The 21,414-nt window shown below is 34.2% G+C and overlaps 1 protein-coding gene across 1 annotated transcript in view; it reads right to left on the bottom strand.

Annotated features, from left to right (window-relative positions):
• Nucleotides 1-1,285: 1,285 nt before the first annotated feature.
• The window catches only part of LOC131065853 (exocyst complex component SEC8), a 246,086-nt gene continuing 225,957 nt past the window's right edge, over nt 1,286-21,414 (bottom strand). The window contains exons 22-26 of the mRNA XM_058000496.2: nt 14,634-14,735; nt 14,362-14,436; nt 2,171-2,266; nt 1,998-2,047; nt 1,286-1,789 (exon numbers count right to left, since the gene is read on the bottom strand). Coding sequence (XP_057856479.2) covers nt 1,702-1,789; nt 1,998-2,047; nt 2,171-2,266; nt 14,362-14,436; nt 14,634-14,735 — 411 coding nt within the window. The 3' untranslated portion in view covers nt 1,286-1,701. The remainder of the gene's footprint in view (nt 1,790-1,997; nt 2,048-2,170; nt 2,267-14,361; nt 14,437-14,633; nt 14,736-21,414) is intronic.

A 21,414-nucleotide genomic window follows, 5' to 3' on the forward strand; every position in this document is an offset into this window, starting at 1 on the left:
TTCACAGGATGGCAGGAAAGATGCTCTGATCCACTTGTAATGTCCCCTCCCAAGGGCACTGGAGAATATGGCTTAAATTTTCAATATATTTAATAGTGAACACTCTTTTAGAGAAATGATAAGAACAACTGATATAATGATCCTTATGTTTAATAAAAGACTGATATAAAGTCTAATTATTGACAAGGAGGAATTAGATTTATCTTCTTGACGATAACTGACCTACAGTAAATATTATTATTTCTAACGAATTGATTGCTGCTCCTGAATGTTGTCCTTATAATCAAGCAACAAGCTTCATATAACTTTGCCTATGAATATATTATAAGTCTTAGAATGATCACTTTATAGATATGTATCTAATAATAAAGCTTTTCTTGATTCAAATCTGTAGGCTATGTACTTCTATACTTCTCTGTCTACAGCCCATGTAGACTTATCAGAATCTAGTCAATACTCAATGTTGAATATGCTAATATCGCTGATGGGAGTATGTTGCTGTTCTCGATTTGGAGATTTACGCTTCTAATAATGAGTGTTGGTGCTGTCTCCAATATGAATATGCATGCCTGCAGCTGAAGGTACCAAAGGAAGAATCCTTGATAAATCCGATGCTTGCAAGTCTTTATGCCTTGGTGGATGGATAATATATCAATCTCCTACTTCTTTTAATTCTTATGGGAATAAGATGATCTCCTCAATGTGTGCTATTTTACAAAAAATATACAACCTGTTTGTTGTTTTCTAGTTCAAAGACGGGGACATGACAAATTCCCTCCTCATGACCTTCTTACACTTTTTACTTGAATTACATACAAATCTTTGAAATCTCTATCAAATGTAGCATGAATGACCTTCAAAAATAAAAATAAACAATATTTGATACATGTACAATCATAATTAAAAGCAAGAAATCAGGTGTTAGATTTGATCGACAACACACCCTTAAAATAAATTCTTCAAATATAAAATAAACTACAATAATATCCTATTTCTCCCTTACAAAACGTGCATCTCACATAGCATAACTGAAGCCAGGCAATCAAAGTTGCCTTCGAATGTTTAGGAGATGAACAACAGAATTAAGTCCGTATATTTTCTGATATTCTATTTCTTTTCATGCATCTGAAAGTACTAAAACTATATTCTCTGCAACTAGCAATGCGACTTGACTAAAAGGAAAGATTAATCTATTACCTTTTCAAATAAAAGGCTGGATACTTTCCTTATAAATAGAACAAGTAATATTAGTTGTACATGACCAAGGCAAGATGAATATCCATCATAACAAATAACAAATAAAATATATTTATATTGACCTTCGAGATGGAAAAATTAGCAATTACATCCTCATCTCATGAGCCCAAGCATAGGACAAATTAATGAAATAAAGAAATCATGGAGTACATCATATCATGAATACTGAATGCAGGTATGCTGAGCTGTTTATGCTTGTTAAAGGTACAAACAAAAACGCTTGTTAATAGTTTGGTACCATCATGCTTTACAATCACAATTAAGTGCCCAAGAACTGGTTCCATAGATGAACTAAGGACTAAAACGTTCACCTGCATTTCGGATGCCAAACAGGATGGTATTCATTGTAACCAATATCATATCTATTGTACAGAATCACAAAGAGAGAATTTGCTTAACATATGCCATATGCCAAGGCTTGGGAATATTTGTTACAAACAGGTATCAAGGTGCCAAGATTGCACCAATCTGCTGAATCGCATCAGCGGGAATTTCCCTCCCAGGTATGCTAACCTTTAAGAGACTGGAGTACCTGATGAAAAGTCATAGCTTTCTGATTAAATCGAAGAGCATAAGCGCTTAGCAAATTAATATATAGTTCTAATGAATTTGATTTTTCTTAACTGAAAGCAATACCAGATTAATATAAGGAAGGCATAGATAGATACAAATGAGAAACGGAATATTTAGTAATTTAAATGATTCAGAAACAATAAACAAGGACAAGTTCAAAGGAATACTCTGAGAATGAAAATAGAGATTGGTGTTCTCTCACAAAAGCATGCAATGCCTGCACAAAGAGAGCAGGATTAATAATTTATTCATGGAAACTTGCACTCTAAATTTACTTCTCAAACATTAATTTTTTGTTGACACAACAAAATTAAGAAGCCTTCCAAGATCAAAACAGTACCTCAAATGGCATATTCAAAAGTTCATAATATGTACGAACACGGTCTAGTCTCTGCTGCACAGCTTCACTATTCATTGCTGAAATTGCAGCCAATGCCTGACAAGAAATTTTCAGTCTTTCAATTTCATATAAGAACAAATTTCAAGAGCACTATATTTTAGTAAGAATGTAATAGCAACAACGTTTGATTTGTTGAAAAGAAACATTGCACATGAACAAACCCTATTTGAGAAAATTAAGTTCAATCACTTAAACCTGTAATATAAATTAATAAAAGGTCAATTACACTGGGAATATTACTATTGGATCTTCTAATTACAAATCAGGAGTCAGCTCAGACAGTATTCTTCTGTCTGCAAGATAATGAAGCAGCACTTTCAAAGAAAATTACAGCATAAATTGAAAAAGCAAAAGAATGGCAGGCCAGCGTCATTTAAATGAGTGCTAGTCTCTAAAAAGATATTATCCTAATCACTATATAACTAAGTTACTGGTTTGCGTTTGGATTCGGGTGCGGATTCGCGGATTCGGCAAAAAAAAAAAAATCTTGGGTACGGGTACGGGTTCATCCGTACACATATATATATATACACATATATTATATATATGTTCAATATATACAATCCATACAAAAATAAAATATACAATGTGACTTTCCATACATAAATGATAAATCATAAATCCATAATTGCCAATGCCAATAAATATTCATATATCACAAATGTAATCAGTAAACTAATAACTAAAGTCTAATATCATATTCATAATTTGAAAAAAAGATAATATTCAAGTTTCAAGTCTTTTTTAAAAAGTCAAAGGGACGAATTAGAGTTTTATTATAAAAAAACTATTTTAAAAAGTCTTTTTTTTATTGTTTTTTATTGTTTTTTTGACCCGTGGGCCCCATTTTTGGGAACCCACGGGTCCTCTTGGGTCCACCCGGGTCCTCTTGGGTTCTCCCTGGGTTCCTCCCGGGTCCTTCCCAGGTGGTCGGGTTCCCTGTGGAATAATTAGGCACCACTAGTAAAATAATATATTTTGAGGATGGTGGGAGAACAACTAGTAAAATAATATATATAATTAATATTAAAAATTTTATAATACAATTACTTCAAAAATACCTAAAAATAACAATAAACAAACCAAACGAAACTGACAATTTAAAAAGTACAGCAATAATTCATTGATCCTATAATCCATCTGATAGACCAATAATAATAGACATACTTGAACCATGATTTATTAAGAGATGCAAATAAAAAACATCATGCATGGTACACAGGTCTAAGTTGCCAGTACGGGTATGGGTACAAGTACAAGAACCCGGTACATGGGTATGGGCAAATTTTTTTTGCCCTTGGGTATGTGGATTTGGGTACCATTGTGACGTTTTCACACATCGCCCCATTGCAAATGGGGACCCCCACTTTTTGCTTGTTAGAGTAGGTTTTTCTGCTTTGTTTAGTTAGCTTGGCAATAGTTTCAAAGTTTCCTGCCCTAGAGGAGTAGGAGGGTTTGATTTTGATGTTGATTGAGGATTGAAATTGCGAAATAAGTCTTGTGTAGAGGTCAAAATTCAAGATTGCTTGCAATTCCGTTGGAATTCCAAGCATCAAATCAAAACAAAATCATTGAAGAGATCAAAAAAAAAAGTCACGGGGTCAAAATCCTGATTTAATGCACGGGCACTTGAAATTTCTAAAATTATGCGTAAGGATGCCAAAATCCCAAAAGTGTGCATGAGGAAGTCAAAATGCCGAATTTGTGCATGTAGATGGTGAAAACACATTTTATGCATAACTGGTTGCAAACTCCGAAATCTTAAATGGCAAGGGTGAATTTCTGAAATTATACATGATCAGGTGTGAAACCTGAAATCAGTACAAATGCAGAGCAGACTGCGAATTACAACTCACAGCTGCATAGAGGGTTAAATTTAATCATTATCCCTAGCAATAGGACATGAATCCAATCAAACATTCATGAGTGTAAGGGTATTAGTGATCAAAACTACAAGGAGATAGTCATGTGAGGAGGATTGCAAGCAGATCAGACATTTCCAGATTCTAAAGGGTTTGCGAAACAGATTTACAAGTCATTGGTGGTGCTGTTTAAATCTTCATTCAAGAGTGATCCACATGATAATCTCTTCATATTCTTCCAAAATGAATTACCGATGAGTCTTAAAACTTTTATGTCTTATATTTTGTTAACATAGGGATTTCAATATGATTCATTATGTTTACTCTTTTTCAGGTAATGCATGAAGAGATCATTGCGACAAGGAAGCCTACAGTGGAATCATGACAACAAGAAAGCAAATGAAGCAAGTACAACATGAAGAATGACTTCACCACTTGAAGAGAAGATCAATCCATCATTGCAACAAGAGTTACATTGCAAGTGGAAGATGCTATAACAATCTTGGATTTCCATCAAGGCTAGTAAACAAGGGAGTAATCAAGGTCATGACATCATTTGCAAGATTATGGAAGGTAACAATGCAAGAAAGGCTAACATCAAGGCCAACATCATGATAGAGGATACCTCAACAGTACAAAAGATTGTGAGAGAAGACAAAGTCAAGACATTGCAACATGAGGAAGGATTCTAACTACAAGAAGATCAAAGACATCAAGCATTGACATCGTGAAGGTAACAATGAAGAAGATGAATAGTAAGAAATGCATCTCTCAAGCAGATAGTTTCAAAAGAGTTAATCAAAGTTAGAAGATGATGCAATTTGGGAATATGCCCACCACAATCAATCAAAAGTCACATGATGATGTTGAGTATCAAGAGATATTGCTTGTGATGAGGTATCGAATCTACATGCCGTGCATGTAGCTGAGGTGGCGCCTAATTATCATCAAATCAATCAAATCATGACAAGTCAAGGCATCCGAGTGCATTGAACCTGACTCTTCCCAAGATGACGACCATACATGTGACATGTGGCACTACATCAAATATTGTTCAATGTACCTAACCTTATTTCTCATTGGTCCACATTCAAAAGAGGACATGTGTCAACAATGTTGTAATGATCTTATTGGTCGAAGAGGAGCTAGTTATAACTAACCCTAATTAGGGTTTCATCTTGTAATTTTGGTCGTTGATTTCAAATCAATCAAAGCCATTCATTTGTAAAGGGAGGTCTATAAAAGGCTTTGCCTTCTCATTTGTAAAGGTTAATAGTTAATAGTTTAGTAGTAGAAGAATAGCTGGCTAAGTAGAGTAGAGTAGAAGGGAAGACAAAGATTGTTGCCAAGGCTTGATGGAATAAACATACTACTTTCATTGAAGATATGGTCGATTTTGTGTGTTATTTCAACATGTTGCATGGTTTCTACTTCTCAAGTTTCAATTCAAGTTTTAGACAAAGTTCATTGATCTTAATGGAGCAATGCAATGATATGTGATAAATTCCTTGGTGCATACTTTTTGTGGTTTGCTGGTTGTAAGCTACGGTGTAAAGTTAGCCTAACTTCGATTGTGGATATTTGTTCAAGTTGTGCTAGCATTGGGTATTTGTATGAATATTTGCAATAATGAAAATCATTCACTACCTTAGGAGATTGCATCAGTTTTGTGTAGTTGTTATCATGATGAAGCAAAGCTCGGTTTGAAGGATTTTGTCTATCAAAGCATTATTCATTATCATCATTGTCCTTAGGTGTTAGCATAGATTAGTTTCTCTAAACCCTTTATCCCTTTGAACTTTCTTTGTTTGACAGAAGTTAGTTTGCATGTTCCAGCTGTAATTCATAAACGTAAGTCCCTTTGTGATACCAACAAGATCACATCATATACATTGAGTCTATCGATGTGCATTGTCAAGACCCGACTAAAGAAACCTTGGGGTTACCATACTTGATCATATTATATAGCATTTGAGGTTTCCTTGTTCAAGAGAGGATAGAATACTTAGTATTTTATTCTATGTCCGAAGTGTCATAAAAAACACATCAACAAGTACGTCCACACACACACACACACACATATATTAAAACTAAATACATTTGATAGTATGATACTTTGTCATTGATCAATGCCAAATGCCAAAATGATAGTGATAAAAATAAATATTAAATGCCAATTGATAGTTAATAAAATATTTAATATTTATCTTTATCAATTGTAATTTAATAGTGATAATTTTAGTTGTCTAAGTTCTTGATTCTACTCTCCACTCCCAAAACCCCCTCATTGTAATCAAAATCTAATATTAGAAGAGATCCTACTAACTAGTGAGGGTTTGGGATTGGAGACCCTAATGGGTTTGAGGGGCAGCAATGATAAGCTGCACAAAGTGTTAGATGTGAGAAAAACCCAACGATAGATGGGGTGTGGGGAAACAAACTACTTTCGTTTCCCCACGGGCCGGAAGTGGGGTGTCATGCCCCATCCTAAACCCTAGGTCAGCCTTCATACTGATTGCAGCATTATTTATACCCAAGCGCCCAAATTAAGAACAAGAAAAAATAATAATAATTCTTTAAGAGGGTCGACCTAGGCCAACCCTTGATTAGGGCCAACCCCTCTTGATTCATGCACCAAATTCAGAAGGTAAATTTAATTAATTTTTGGGCTGATCCTATCTTGGCACCCAAGTTTGTAAGAAAAATGGATTTAAAGGGAGGCCGACTTGGTTGAAGTGTCAACTCTCTTGGGTGAAGGGGTGCTTGTGTGGGGTATTTAAGAAGGTAAATTGGTGGAGTTAGAGGGAAAAAGTTATGGAAAAGTATTCCCATTTTTGAGCAGATCTAGAGCAGACCCTAGAGAAGATCTGAGGTGAATTTTTAATCAGATCTTAATGCAAATTACTGCAAATCTATAAGAAGAAAATATTGAAGATTTCAAGCAGATTTAAAGAAGCAGGTAACCAAGACAGAACATCGAAGGAGACAACATAAGGCATCATCGAACATGATTAGATTGGATTTAAGACAGTCATATTCAGGCATACCAAAATTTAATATTATAATTGTGATTTGGGCAAAAACTAGGGTATTTACAAAAGGGGAAATTACAAGTGGTTAAAGCCCTTTGACTAAGTTGCATCAACTATAGTTTGTCCCTCAGGTTGGCAAGAACAGTGCTCTGATACCACTTGTAATGGACGAACAATAGTTGATGCAACTTAGTCAAAGGGCTTTAAGGGCTCTAGCAAGGGAAATACTTAAACAGTAATTACAATTTACAGCGATCACACAAACAATGAGCAACTCGTATCAAGGAAAAGATTATCCTTATGTAAACAGCGAATGGTACGAGTGATTCATTTGATAAGGATTGGCGAATTTATAAGGAATGGCGACTTTATAATACTCAGCTAGTGCTGTAATTATTAGAAGCAATTACAAGGCATTTAGCAACGGTGGGAGTTAAAGAACAAACACATATTGAAATACAGTAATAGCAGTGATTTAGTATAGACATAAAGTAACATTATCAAAGGTAGTAATATATATTAAGGTGGTGCTCATGATTGAAGGGATGCCAAAACATTTGTTAAGAGCAGTGACTGCATCTTGTTAAAGTAGCACTTTGATTAATAAGCAAAGTTAAATGCAACAATAAACATAAGAGCCAAGTCCAAAGGAGTTTGATTTATATCAAAGTAATTAAAGATTCATTTGATTCATAAAGAGAAGAAAGTGTGCGATCTATGAGATCTACTAATCCCACATATCGGACATAAAAAAGAGCTATAAAAGAGAGCTACACTTGTTGACCAACTTATGATGCACATTATGACACATTATAACACATCTTTGAGTGGAGATAATGAAGCCAAAATAGAACATTTGAGTTGGTGAGTGGATTATGATGCCCTATTGACAAGTGGAAGGAATATGCTACTTTAAGCCTATGAGAACATCTTGAGATTTTGGCATTGGTTTTCTAACCGGGTATATGGGTGCCACTTTTTGGGTTGTTTTAGCTCATGGTTTTGTAATTACCAATTGATGGTTTTACTTTTGTGTACTACTGCTATTTATAGGATTCTTGAGATGGAGGTATAGATAGTGAGTTTGTAGGTATTGTTATGCTATACTCTAGATCTTCAGTTGGTGATGCTCCTATAAAGGCTTGCTCTATGAATGTATTGTAACTGTGTATAGATTACTAAATAATACATTGGGCTGTTTCAAAGTAGAGTTTTCCCCAAATACACCAATATTGTGGTATGATTTGTTTGTTTTCTATGCGTTTCTCCTTTCTATAATTGTAAAGATGTAAAATTTGCATTTTAGGATAGGAAGCGTTTTCGCTTATTTTGCTTCTTGTTGGTTTGCACTTTGCACACTTTTTGTTACTACCCTAGTGTGGTATAAGTTTATAACACTTCAGTTTAGTCATATAAACTTGTTTGAAATTTCAAGGCACTCTTGACATCTATATGATGAACCTACCAATTGAACTGCATTGTCATTGCCACAACCATTCAGATTGTCTTGATCTTTGTGGTGGGAACAAATGTTTTTTAGAGTTAGTGTGTCTTCGTGTACATAGCCTTTAGCCACAATTTAAGCTTTTTACATACCAATGCTACACTTTTCTTTGTATTTAATTTTGAAAACCCATTTGCAACTAATAGAAAGGTAGAAGATCAACAAGTTCTCAATTGTTATTCTTCATCAATGCCTAATATTATGCATCCATGGCATCTTTTCAAGGTTGTGATTCAAGCTCGTTCTACAGTTTTTGGTTTTGAATTTTAAATGATTGTACACATAAAATCCAAATTCACTTCCACATGAGACTTGTTGTAAGTCTTTGACACAAAATTAAACATGTATGCAACTACATCTGCATCTTTCAAAGTGGTATATTAGCACTTCAGTATTTTGTACACAAGACTTGAGGACAAAGGTAGAGATAGTTCCATCAGAAACAAAACCTCTTTTAAAGATTCTCTTGCATGATGAATATCATCAAGTTCCTCATTTTCAATTTTAGTATTTTTTGGTGTTTAGCGACTTACAATTGATGGTGAAAGATGTATTGTAGCCTTTTTCCTCATCAAAAAATCTCTTCTTATGTGTAACTTCTTTGTAGGTAGATCCAGAGTTGACATCCCTTCAATTTTAAATTGTATTTAGGAAAAAATGCATTTCAAGGACTTTTCATCCTACTTTTCTTTTGCATCTTGGGGATGTGAATGAAGGTTGAACACCCAAACACAAATGTGAAATGAAAGGCTTTTTCCCAATCCATGCTTCTTTAGGAGTGACGTTTTTGTGCACTTTGGTGGGTGCTTGATTGAACAAATACGTAGTTGTATGAACCACTTTTTCCTAGAATGCAAGAACCATTTCTACATCCTTTAACATACATCACACAATTTCTATGGTGGAATGATTATGCCTCTCTACTACATTTTGTTGAGGCATATATATTCTAGTCAAACTGTCCTTTTATCCCCATGTGTTTTAAGGTAATTTGTGAACTCCTTATTAGTGAGTTCCCCCTAGATCTGGGTAGATGGCCTTGAGGGGGTGACTATATGACCTTTCTACGAGGGGTCAAAATACTTCGAATTTTTTCAAATACGAGATCATTTCTAGTCAAGCATAGATTCACAATTCTCTTTTATAGTCATCCTCAAGATGCTGAAAATACCAGCATAACTATGATTGAGTGTCATGGGTATACAAACCAATATGCACCAAATCTAGGGGCCTAGAGGCTCATGTTTTGTAGTAGAGAAAAGCACCCAATGTTGTTTCTTGATAAGATAGTTGGAACAAAGAACTATTTTCTTCATGTGGGGAAGTCCTCGTGATATGTCTCGTTTACTCAATGTAAGATAGCTCAAATTGGGATGACCAAATTTTTTGTGCCAACTAATAGAAGATGAATTTGTCTTTATTGCAAGGACATTGTCTTCATTTTATTGACCCTTGAGGCACAAGCTAGAACTTCACCATGGCTACTTGTCTCAAATTATATAGGTTTTCAACATTATATTCATCACATTCAACCTTCAAGTTGTACTCTAGTAGCTGACTTCTTGATAAGAGATTCTTCATGAGTCTTGGAATGTAAAGAACATTCATACATCAACATTTGTGATTTTTGAGTGTTAGACAAATATACTTGCTATCTTGCACTTCATAAGATGTACCATCACAATGTGAAACTTGCCATTATAAAGTCAATAGGATGAGGTTATAGAACTACTCTTGTTCTCCTATTATGTGTCTAGATGCACCAAAATTAGTGTCCTAAACAAGACTTTCAAAAGTTGAGGCTTGAGTCTATGCAAAGTACAAAAACATTTCTTCATCATTATCACTTGCCAAAGCAACATTCACTTGTTTCTTTTTTTTTTTCCAATGTCAGTTTTTCTTCTCAACCCCTTGGTAATTCTATCATGGCTTTTGCTAGCTTGATTCACATTGGCAAAGGAATACTACGAAAATTCCTAGAGTTTGTCCTGTCTTCCCCCAAATCAGTCTTGATTTTCTGTGCAAATGAATTATTTTGTTTGGGTCTTGATGAACCTAATGGACCAGTTTGACACTTGGGTTTCTTTCCCTTCTGTTGATATGTTAGGGCTTAATTGTCTTGGTAGTTTGAAGTGTCATCATAAATTGCCTCTTGTTGAAGCAAATTCATGAACTCCTCAAATGATGGCTTTTTATTGGCCACATTAAGACAAGTGACAAACACAAAAAAGGTAGGGTGCAATGCTCTCAAGATGGTGGGTACAAGAGAGTCATTTGACACAGTCTCTTACCTTTGCAATAACATCCTCAATTCTACAACTCTTCTCAAAAAATTCCAACCTTCACAATTTTGAATTTTCAAGTTAAGTTGTTGGTTCTAGTATACCAGTATGGCAAAAGAAATCTTTGGAATGGCTGTATTATATATATGCAAAAAATAAAAAAATATATACAGAATTGAAAATACATTTGATATATGATTATATCATATAATAAAAATGAAATTTGAATATTTGACGTTATGATACTTCATTATTGATCAATGATAGTGCTAAAGATAACATTACTTGTCAATTGATAGTTCAAAATTTCAATATTATGTCATATATCATAAATGTCCAAGAGTCTAGGGTCAAGAATCGAATGAAAATCATTACAATTACAAAATTTGAAAATAATACAACCAAAAAATTGTATCTTGGCTTTCAATCTTCATCAAAGGTATCTAGATTGAAGTCATCACCTATTTCTACATCATTTGAACCACAAGCAAGTGAAGTTGAAAAACTTGACAAAATTCATAAAATACTTGAAGATTTCTATTACAAAACTAAAAGAATTCATTAAACTACCTTAGATCAATGGATGTCTTTTGTGCAAGCTAGATTCATCCCTCTGCAATTTTCAATCATTCTCCTTTGAAATATACCAGAAATCTTCCAAAATGCAAAAATGGCAAAACAAGAATGTGTTTGTGTGAAAATAGGTTTGTTTTTAACAAACAACAAACATAATGGGCACATCTTAGAGTTTTAGGCACTTTTTAGGTTTAAATGTGCAAAAAATACTTTTTATGTTTTTGACTTTTTTTTATAAAAATCATGCTTGTAGGTCACTGGAGTGCGTGGGAGTGTCTAGGAGGACCCAAGAGCAGTTGGGGCAGCATGGATGCGCCTTGGTATCTCTCATTGCTAGACTAAAACTCGGTCTGGTTGGGTATGGGTATGAGACCAAGACCACCAAGGGAAGAGCAAAACAACTTAGTTTTCAAATAATGTAACCGACTCTGCAAATGATTTGATTATGATTTTATGATCCATAAACTCTTTTGAGACAATCCCAAGCTTCTTTAGCCATTATTGTTTGATGTGAGGTTGAACCTCATTTGAAACATCAAATAAAATGATCAATTTCGCCTTTTCATTGGCCTTGCCAAATCTTCTTTGCTCGTCTCCAATTTGTGTTGGTTTGGTGACTTCTAACAATAACCCACAAATCTTCAAACTTAAATTGGGACTTTGGTTTCCAGAGCTAAATAATTATCACCTCAACAACCGCGAGTTTGGAAGCATGATTTTCAAAGCATTTCAAGCCAATCTTTTGAATCCGAGGGCTCCTTATCTCTCCAAAAGGTTCTCCTTTCTCTATACAGCTAGTTTAATATACTAAACATTTCTATATATTCATCCTTCAAATATATTCATTGATATGTGGAAGAAACTACTCCTCTATATGTGGGTTGTACATGAGAGACTGTAAGGTATGTGAAAGAGAACACATGGTACGGAAAGTAAAAAACATCTGCCCTATCAATGACACTTTCTTATAAAGGAATCCTTGTACACAGGTGTAACTTCTCAATATACTTGAAATTTCTAGCCGTCAAGATTTATGTCTAACTAAAGTGATGAATAGGTAGGTGATGGAATGAAAAAATTTCAAAACAATTTTTGCACACCTATTTCTTCCTAATCCTAACAATTTATAAGGTTGTTGTGACAAGCATTGTTCTAGTTTTTTGAGGTGTTGGATACAGAAATTTGTGATGATGACTTTACTTGTAAGTTGTAAGTGTGAATCAGATGCACCATTTATACCTAACAATGCAATTTTGTTACGAAACATAACAAGTCAATAGCTTGTATTTTGTTTCAAATTTTTTAATTTATTTATGACCCAAAAATATTGTCTGCAAGTGCAATAAAGCTACTCAATATACTTTTTTGCCCTCTTTTTTTTTAAAACTATATTGTTTATGTACTTTTCTTTTATTTTTTTTTCCAACTATTAAAAAAAATTGCAAAAATTTTGTTTCCGGTTTTAAAACAAAATTTATCTCTCTTGAACCTTTAGGACAGTGGGATAAATAAAAAAGGAAAATGCACCTTTGGTTTCAGGTTTTGATGTTTTATTTCTCACACATGGTCTATACATATTTTTTTGTGGTTTTGTGGGGCATTTTCCCCACAAATAGCACCTCCCTCTTTTTCCTTTGACAGCACTTTGACCTTGCAAACAGCAGTTTGCTGTCTTCCATACAGCAGAATGCCCACATATATCTTTCTTCACATTTCTGTGTTGTTATGAGGCATTTGCATTGATGCTTTATATTTTCGCCTGACAAAGGAACAAGATTTAGTTATGCATGGGATAGAAGCAAAAAGCATCCATCAGAAATCCACGAGCATAGGAGGGCATTTGGCATCCATCATGTGATTACCAAGAATACAGTGCACAATGACTATACTGGCAGCATCTCTTGACATTGGCAGCAGTTTGCTTTTCTTCTCCTGCTGGCAGCATCTCCTTGCAGGGAAAAATCACTAATGAAAGGAATCAACAATGGCAGCAGGGAAAACATATTTTTCTGCAGTAATATGGATGAGGTATTTGGATTCCTTCGCACAAATCTTCACTGTCAATCTACTCACTCCCACACAGAACAACTCATGGAATCATAGTTTTCTCTCATGGCACAAGATCATGAGGATGCACTAATACCATAGAGAAATTGGGCAAAATCTATTGGCGGATTATTATTCATGAGAGATTAAAAAATATACAAAGCACTGCTAGGTTAAGAGCCAACTAAATACCCAATACCTGCAGAGTTATTAACAGTAACAATAAAGTGTATTATTATAGTTAATTATTACAATGATGTAGAGTTATTAACAGTAACAATAAAGTGTATTATTATAGTTAATTATTACAATGATGTAATATTTAATATTTATTTATTCTAAGTTCCAAAATAACATTTTCTCAAGTTTGTCAAGATTATAACCATGTTTGATAGCTTCCATGTCTGAATTGCCCTTATCTGGTGAGTAAACAAACTTTTCAAGTGATTTTTGAGTTTGTTCTTGGCTCGAGTTCCCACTACAAGTAGTGAAACATGTAACACCAAGAACATTCCCAGCTTTTTCAAAAAGTTCAGTCATGTGTAAGCATGGTAATGAAAAAATCATAGAGGCAGATTCCATCAAAATATATGTTTAATATGTATGTTGAAAACTCACTTTCACAGAATAGGGATTAAGTGAAACATATTGATTTTCAATGCATAATCTTGTTGTAAAATGTCAATGACTGTTCATTGTTCTATGCTATTATGATCTAACCCAATCTATCTATGGAAAAGTCAATCATGAATAAAATAGTTTTTCCAGGCAACTGGCCATGGTAAGGTAATTCACACTGAATTGAACCCACACAGAGAAATGTAGATACCTGTTCCAGTGCAATACAGTTTCGACATATTTGGCGGATGCCAAACAAATTTATGGATTTCATGTCATTCAATGCCTGCATACAGTGCATAGATGTTATTTTATGCTTAAAAAGGCACAACTTGAAAGAAAACAAATGTTCCCCACACTTAAAAAACTTCATTACAGTCCATATAAATAGAGTTAAGGTAAATTATGATATATATGACATAAGTAAAAAATGATCTGGAAGTATGTCAAGCATGGAAGCAAATCTCATCAGAAAGAGAGAACCTTAATGGAACCAGTTGATGAAATGCTACAGATGCCACCAAAGATGTAGTTTCGCTTTGCCTCTGAAACATATGGAGCCATCTCTTCATCTCTCCTGGTTATCTATTAGACATAAAGCATTGCCTTGTCAAATAGATCATGTGTAATATTTGTAAAACAAAGCATCCATCTATAATTCCTACTTAGCTCAAAGCCTGTAACAGAATATAATCAACCACTCTCACACAGACACAAAGCATCCATCTATTGTTTTCATGGTAAATTTATTTTTAAACATTGCACAAAAACAAATGAATATCAAATATTCTATATTTCATAGTTTTGGTCTAAACTAGAAAATTATATATGAGGCAATTGTTGGCAATTTGGAGGTATTGATTATGTGTTGCATTGATGTTTGTCATTGACGTCAACACTAGCTTGTTTGGATCTCTACTGGGTTCTGGTAGAGTGGTTGGATTGTGATGATGATCAAGAGATTATTCTCCGGTGCGTTCAGTTTGGTGGAATTGGTTTGGTTCGGTCATTCATGTGCGTGTCACATTCAGTTGGTTCGGGATTTGGTGATCTGGAAGCTATCATATGTTCTAGTAAGCCTTTTGGTTACCGGTAAGAGTTTTACCGGCAAAGCTTTGTTGAAGATCTTTTGATGGATTCAATAAGTGGTGTTGGTGCGGCTTCTAGAAGGTTCTCACGATGCTGATGGTTATCGTGTTTGTGTTCCAGTTGATCGGTGGTGTTGCATTTGGCTTATGGCGACCTATTTTAGGTCCAGTGTTATTCTGTTAGGTTATGGACCGGTTTATGTAACGTGTTGGTGGATGCTCCCGATGCGTTACCGGTTGGATTTTGTCATGTCCCCTCCTTGATTGTCATATATATATATATATATCAATTATTGTTATTAATTAATATAATAATTACCAAATAATGATTATTTGAAATTTATTTATTTATTTAATTAATATTTATTAATGTTTATTACTAGTAATATCTTGAAATATTCAAATAAAAAATAAATTAATATTATATTGTAAACATAATTTGATGGAAAAATTGACATTGATGACAAAGAAGATTGTATGCTTACTATGTTCCGAGGATGCCTTACACATACATATGCAGTAATATATATGCGGTGATAAAATCAGTATACTGTATAGTGACAACAGCAAACAGTGGTCAAACTAAGTGATAAATATAGGTGACAAAAACAAATAATAATATATTTCATAATATTTAAAAGATATTCATATAAATAAGATTCCTCTTCACTTTCTACGGTGGATACAAAGACTGTCAAAACTGACATGGAAACAGTGGAAAGCCACGTCTTAAGAGTCTTAACATGGTCAAAGTTGGTTGAAGATCGGTGGTAACCAAAAACCAAAGTCTAAGATCTTCAATAAAAACAAAGAAAATATACTTATCGTGGTCAAAACATAAATCGCATAAGATTGAAGTTGCTTTTCTCCTATGCGCTGATAATTACAAATCATTCTATGAATCATTTTTTAACTAATAGTTATGAATAGCAGCGATGCATTTATAAAAAGAAAAGTTAGAAGGGACTTGACTCTTCATGAAAAGGTAAGGAAGAGTATATGTATATATTCAGATTTCGGTCCCAAGTAAGGAGGATATAGAGAATAATACAATTCTGAAAAAATATAATTTAGACGGGAATAAATGAATCGAACAGCAGAATAAAAAGACAAAAGAACTATACAGATCAGATCAGAACTATTATTAATTACAGTCAGTAACATCCTTGTTCTTGGTGGTATGCATGGGACGTGCTTAATATGTTTGCTTAATATATGAAGTCCGATAATATTCTTATGCAGAATTTAATAATAATATAAATGTAGATAGTAATACAATAGTTATATATATAGATATTACTATAATAGTTATAATTATTATAATATTCTCTTAGAAATTAATCTGCAGTAATGCATAATAATTTATACAGTTGTTAATTAATAAATATGTAAATGATTTATAATGAATCAGAATAAAATTAATTATTTAGTATGATAGAGTTAATTATCTATTGGGGTAGATGAACAATTTACTTAGTAGCTAATTGATCGATTGAACTATGGAATATCACCGATTCCACGTTCAAATAGATATGTCTCCTAATCAACCTAGTTTAAGTCATAAGTATATTGAAATAGCTTAATTATGGTTAAAACAAGCCTAAATCTAGTAAGGGACATTACAGATTTATTGTTTGGTTAATGTTGTTTCGGTCTTAGGCCGACTTGGGTTATCATTGGTTTGAGGGTTTATGTAATGGATTTATTGTATTATCTTTTAGGTGGCCGACCTAATCGTTTAGGTCCTGGGTTTGTATAAATATGATGTAAGATCTCTTTGTAGATCACGGATGGATGGTTATGCGATTATCTGTGTGCGAATAAAGTTGTAATCATATGTAGAAGATTTGGTCGATCATAGGTGATCGAATTGGGTTTGTGTAAGAGGTTTCAGACCTCCAGTATTGAGCTTAACCGGAACTGTACTCAGGCATAAGAGATGCTATTCTTGCAGTTAAATCTTCTTTCCAGATTGTAGTCCGAAGATTTCTTGTAGTCAGTGAGGCTCCTTTTGTGATGAGCAGTGCGCTCTAGGCAGTGTGCCTTCTTGCATGTGCAGGCCCCTTATATGTAATATTTATGTTGACGATAAGGTAGCTTCAGTCATAATTCTTGAGGACTGATTGAGACACCATAATTGTCTTATTGGCCTTTGGCCTTAGACAATTACGAGTAATAGTTATCAATATCATTAAACCCCATAAAAAGCAGCGATTTCGAATTAATGCCAATTGATGACAATCGACTTGACTCCATTATCAAGTTAGATTTACATAATCTGTTGTTCGATCATCACATTGGTTAAATTGCTTAAAGCACATCAGTTATAATAAACCGATCTATTAATCTATAATTGTTAGTGTCAAGTTAATCAACCGATCATAATGGAATTGATTAATGAAAACCCTTGAGTATCATATATCAAAGATGATACAATCATTGAAGATGGATATATATAAAGGTTATACAATTGCAGATCATCGAAGTGCAGTCGGGATACAATATAATAGTTTGTGACCAATATATATATAAATCATATTCGGCGATATCTATATCTGCAGATGGTTAATGATATTAATCATAACTTTAGTTAACCCGATCAATGGTCAAACTGAATCATCATCATTAACCTGCTTCTATTATCGCATTATTCTACAATCGATTAGTTATTGATTCATTTGTTATTTATTGGTTAAAGCATAACCGATTATAATTGAATCGATTAAATTATGAATCAGTTTGGCCTCAAGACTCTTCACGTAGAGTCGCATCTCCTCTATTGTCTTCTGGCATCATATATATATATATATTTGATAAAATTCGGTTGGAGGTGGCACAACGAAGATTACAAGAGCCGGTCGTGAGAATCAGTACGTGGATATTAATATCGAAATCAAGATCATTAATATACTCTGCAATAAGTGAACATTGGTATTGAAACCTAGATCATTTGAGATTGTGATTATATCTATATAAACGTTGAACATCAAATATAATATTCAGACTCAATTCCTACCTTGTATAAGTCGAATTGAATTCATTCTAAGTTAAAGTAACAATAAGTTTGAAAAATACCAAATTTATAAATCTGATCCAAACTTAACATGGTATCAGAGCTAGCATAAGGAAAAGATCAGATCAGATTTATGAAGACAAGTCCACCCTCTAAATACTATTGTCTTCAAATTCAACTACTCCTATCAACATGAGGATGGTGAATGGGATTAGAGTTGAAGACAGACTTGAAGGAGCATTAAACTTCGTGTCTTGGAAGTTTAGAATCATGCTTGCCTTGGGTGAAAACGAATTAGATGAATTTGTGAAGAAATTCATACCGGAACCAAACGAGGAAGATGAGAAGCTTCAATGGAAGAGAAAGAATAATAAAGCCATGAAGATGTTGGTTGACTCGGTTAAAGACCATATTGTGCCAATCATCTCCAAGTTGGAGACAACACATGACATGTTCAAATCATTAGAAAACATGTATGAGATAAACAACACAAGCCGAGCTCTTGCACTAAAGCAACAACTTCACCATGTCAAAATGACTGAAGGCGAAACCATCACATCATACTTCATGAGGATTATAGGATTGAGAGATCAACTCTCTACCATTGGTCACACCATAGAGAGCAAAGAGTTATCCATGTTGGCACTCAATGGTCTCCCTTCTTCATGGGAGCCATTTATTCAAGGGTTAAGCGCAAGACCAAAACTCCCTAAATTTGATCGATTGAAGACAAACTGCATTCAATAAGAGTCAAGATTGGCTATAAGAGGCATTGGCCAAAGCTCCATAAATGAAGATATTCATGTTCTTGCCTCGCACTCCTCAAAGATGAAAGGTAAGAAAGGATATTTCAAAAGGAAGAAAGATAAGGAATCCAATGGTACTTCTACATTCAAAAGAAGGAAGGATATTTCAGAAATCCAATGCTTTAGATGTGACAAAAATGGTCACCATGCGATGCAATGTCCAACCAGGACTATGCCTCAAGCTTCCATTGCAGATGTTGGTGAAACTCTTCCACAAAAGGATTCAGATGGATTCATATTCTGACTTGAAGGAGATAAGTTTTGATTTTATTTTTTATGGTTGAATAATGTACATGAATTCCATATCTAGTTATTAATTCATGAAATTACATTATGCGTTTCTTTTGTGAATCAACATTGTCAACAAATGTCTGTTTACGACAAGCCGCAGCTAGATATCTTATGTTTAAATTTCTTCAATTTACTATGAGAAACTTGTGCCTTACATACAAGACATCTTTAGAACCACAAGTTGTTGGTTTTCAGGCTATAGTGTTTTTTAAAGCTCTATTTGTGATGTGGAGATTGAAATTTAGGAGGAACATGCAGGGGACTTCAGTGGAGATTCTGAGATTTTACATTTCCATTTTTTTTTTTATATTTACCTGCTAAAGTGCAATAGTCCATTGGAGGTAATTATTGAGACATTCGTACAAGGGATGATGACATATAGGGTTACAAAGCAAAGTTGAGACAAGAGGGCTCTCCAAGTGAGAGGGGGCATACTGCTAGGGGATTTTGTTCTAAATCTCAGGACGGTCACATTCCTGTCTAGGGCTCGATCTTATGACAATAGTTCCATTGTGATTTTGGATCTTGCACTTTCAGACATATGAGGATCATACTAGAAAATGAGTCTCTTGAAGCAAGATATCTTCTATTATTGGGTCCATGTGAGCAAGGGATGCTTCCGTGACAGAGGGAGAAACTAAGAAGATATGCTTCGATTGATATCCGAGAATCTTGGTCATATTGATTCAGAGGGAGTGAACTATGTCGAGATGATTTCTCTAGTGATCAGTCAAAAGATTATGACTCATGGGATGGAGTCCCATGTAGACTGAAAGGCCCTTTATGCTGACTCCTAAGTCATGATATTTCTGGATAGATGAATAATTGATGAGCTTGGAATACACCAAGAGTGATGCAGACTCCAACCTTGTATTTCATGAAAGGTCAAAGCATGTGGAAAGTTATGTTATACAGTTAAGAAACATTAGTACTTATGAATTGACGACAAACATTCTCACCAAGCTTCTCTCCAAAATAAAGTTTGTGTACTTTCGAGATAAGCTTGGTATGGTGGAAAATGTAGCCCTAGCTAAGATTAAGTCTTAGCATCATTGGTTTGGTTGTATTGTTTATTATACTAATGTATTCTTTCTTATTATAAGATGTTTAAAGTGTAAACTCTTATTAATGCAACTTATTAATCTGATATGGTTCATGATTAATGTCATGTGTGTGACTCCATGAAAACATCTCGTGAGAGAATCCGTGATGACTTTCTTGTACTTGTGTTCACCCTCTGGATGAGCCATGGTGGATATCATTGTGAGGTGATGATCTCTCAATGATAAACACTTGTATATCTGATCATTATTGTAAGGTGACGATTTTACAATATTGATTGATCACACCATTATGATGGATATCATGAGACATGATATCTATGGATATGTCATGATGGTTGATATCTCTAGAAGTAATTATCTATGGATATACCATAATGGTGGATATCATGAGACCTGATATCCGTGGATAAGCCATGATGGTGGGTGTTACATAAAGAGATATTCATGGTGGATATTATGTGACGTAATATCCGTGGACATGCCATGAAGTAATATCCTTGAATATGCCATAATGGTGGATATCATGAGATGTGATATCTGTGGACAAGCCATAATGGTGGGTATTAAGTGGATATCATGAGATGTGATATCCGTGGACAAGCCATAATGGTGGGTATTACATTAAGAGATTTATGGTGGATATCATGTGACATGATATCCGTGGACATGCCATAGCACTTGATATCACAGTGAGGTGATATCTTTCTCTTCCACATATACATGTGGCTATTGTGGAAAATCATCACAACGAAGATGATATAACTTATAAAGGATAAGAAGAATTCCTCCCTAGCTAAGAGGGAGTGTTGATGATAAGGTAGCTTTAGTCATAATTCTTGAGGACTGATTGAGACACCATAATTGTCTTATTGGCCTTTGGCCTTAGACAATTACGAGTAATAGTTTTCAATATCATTAAACCCCATAAAAAGCAGCGATTTCGAATTAATGCCAATTGATGACAATTGACTTGACTCCATTATCAAGTTAGATTTACATAAT

The sequence above is a fragment of the Cryptomeria japonica genome, chromosome 6, assembly GCF_030272615.1.
Source record: "Cryptomeria japonica chromosome 6, Sugi_1.0, whole genome shotgun sequence".
In the NCBI taxonomy this organism is placed as follows: Eukaryota; Viridiplantae; Streptophyta; class Pinopsida; order Cupressales; family Cupressaceae; genus Cryptomeria; species Cryptomeria japonica.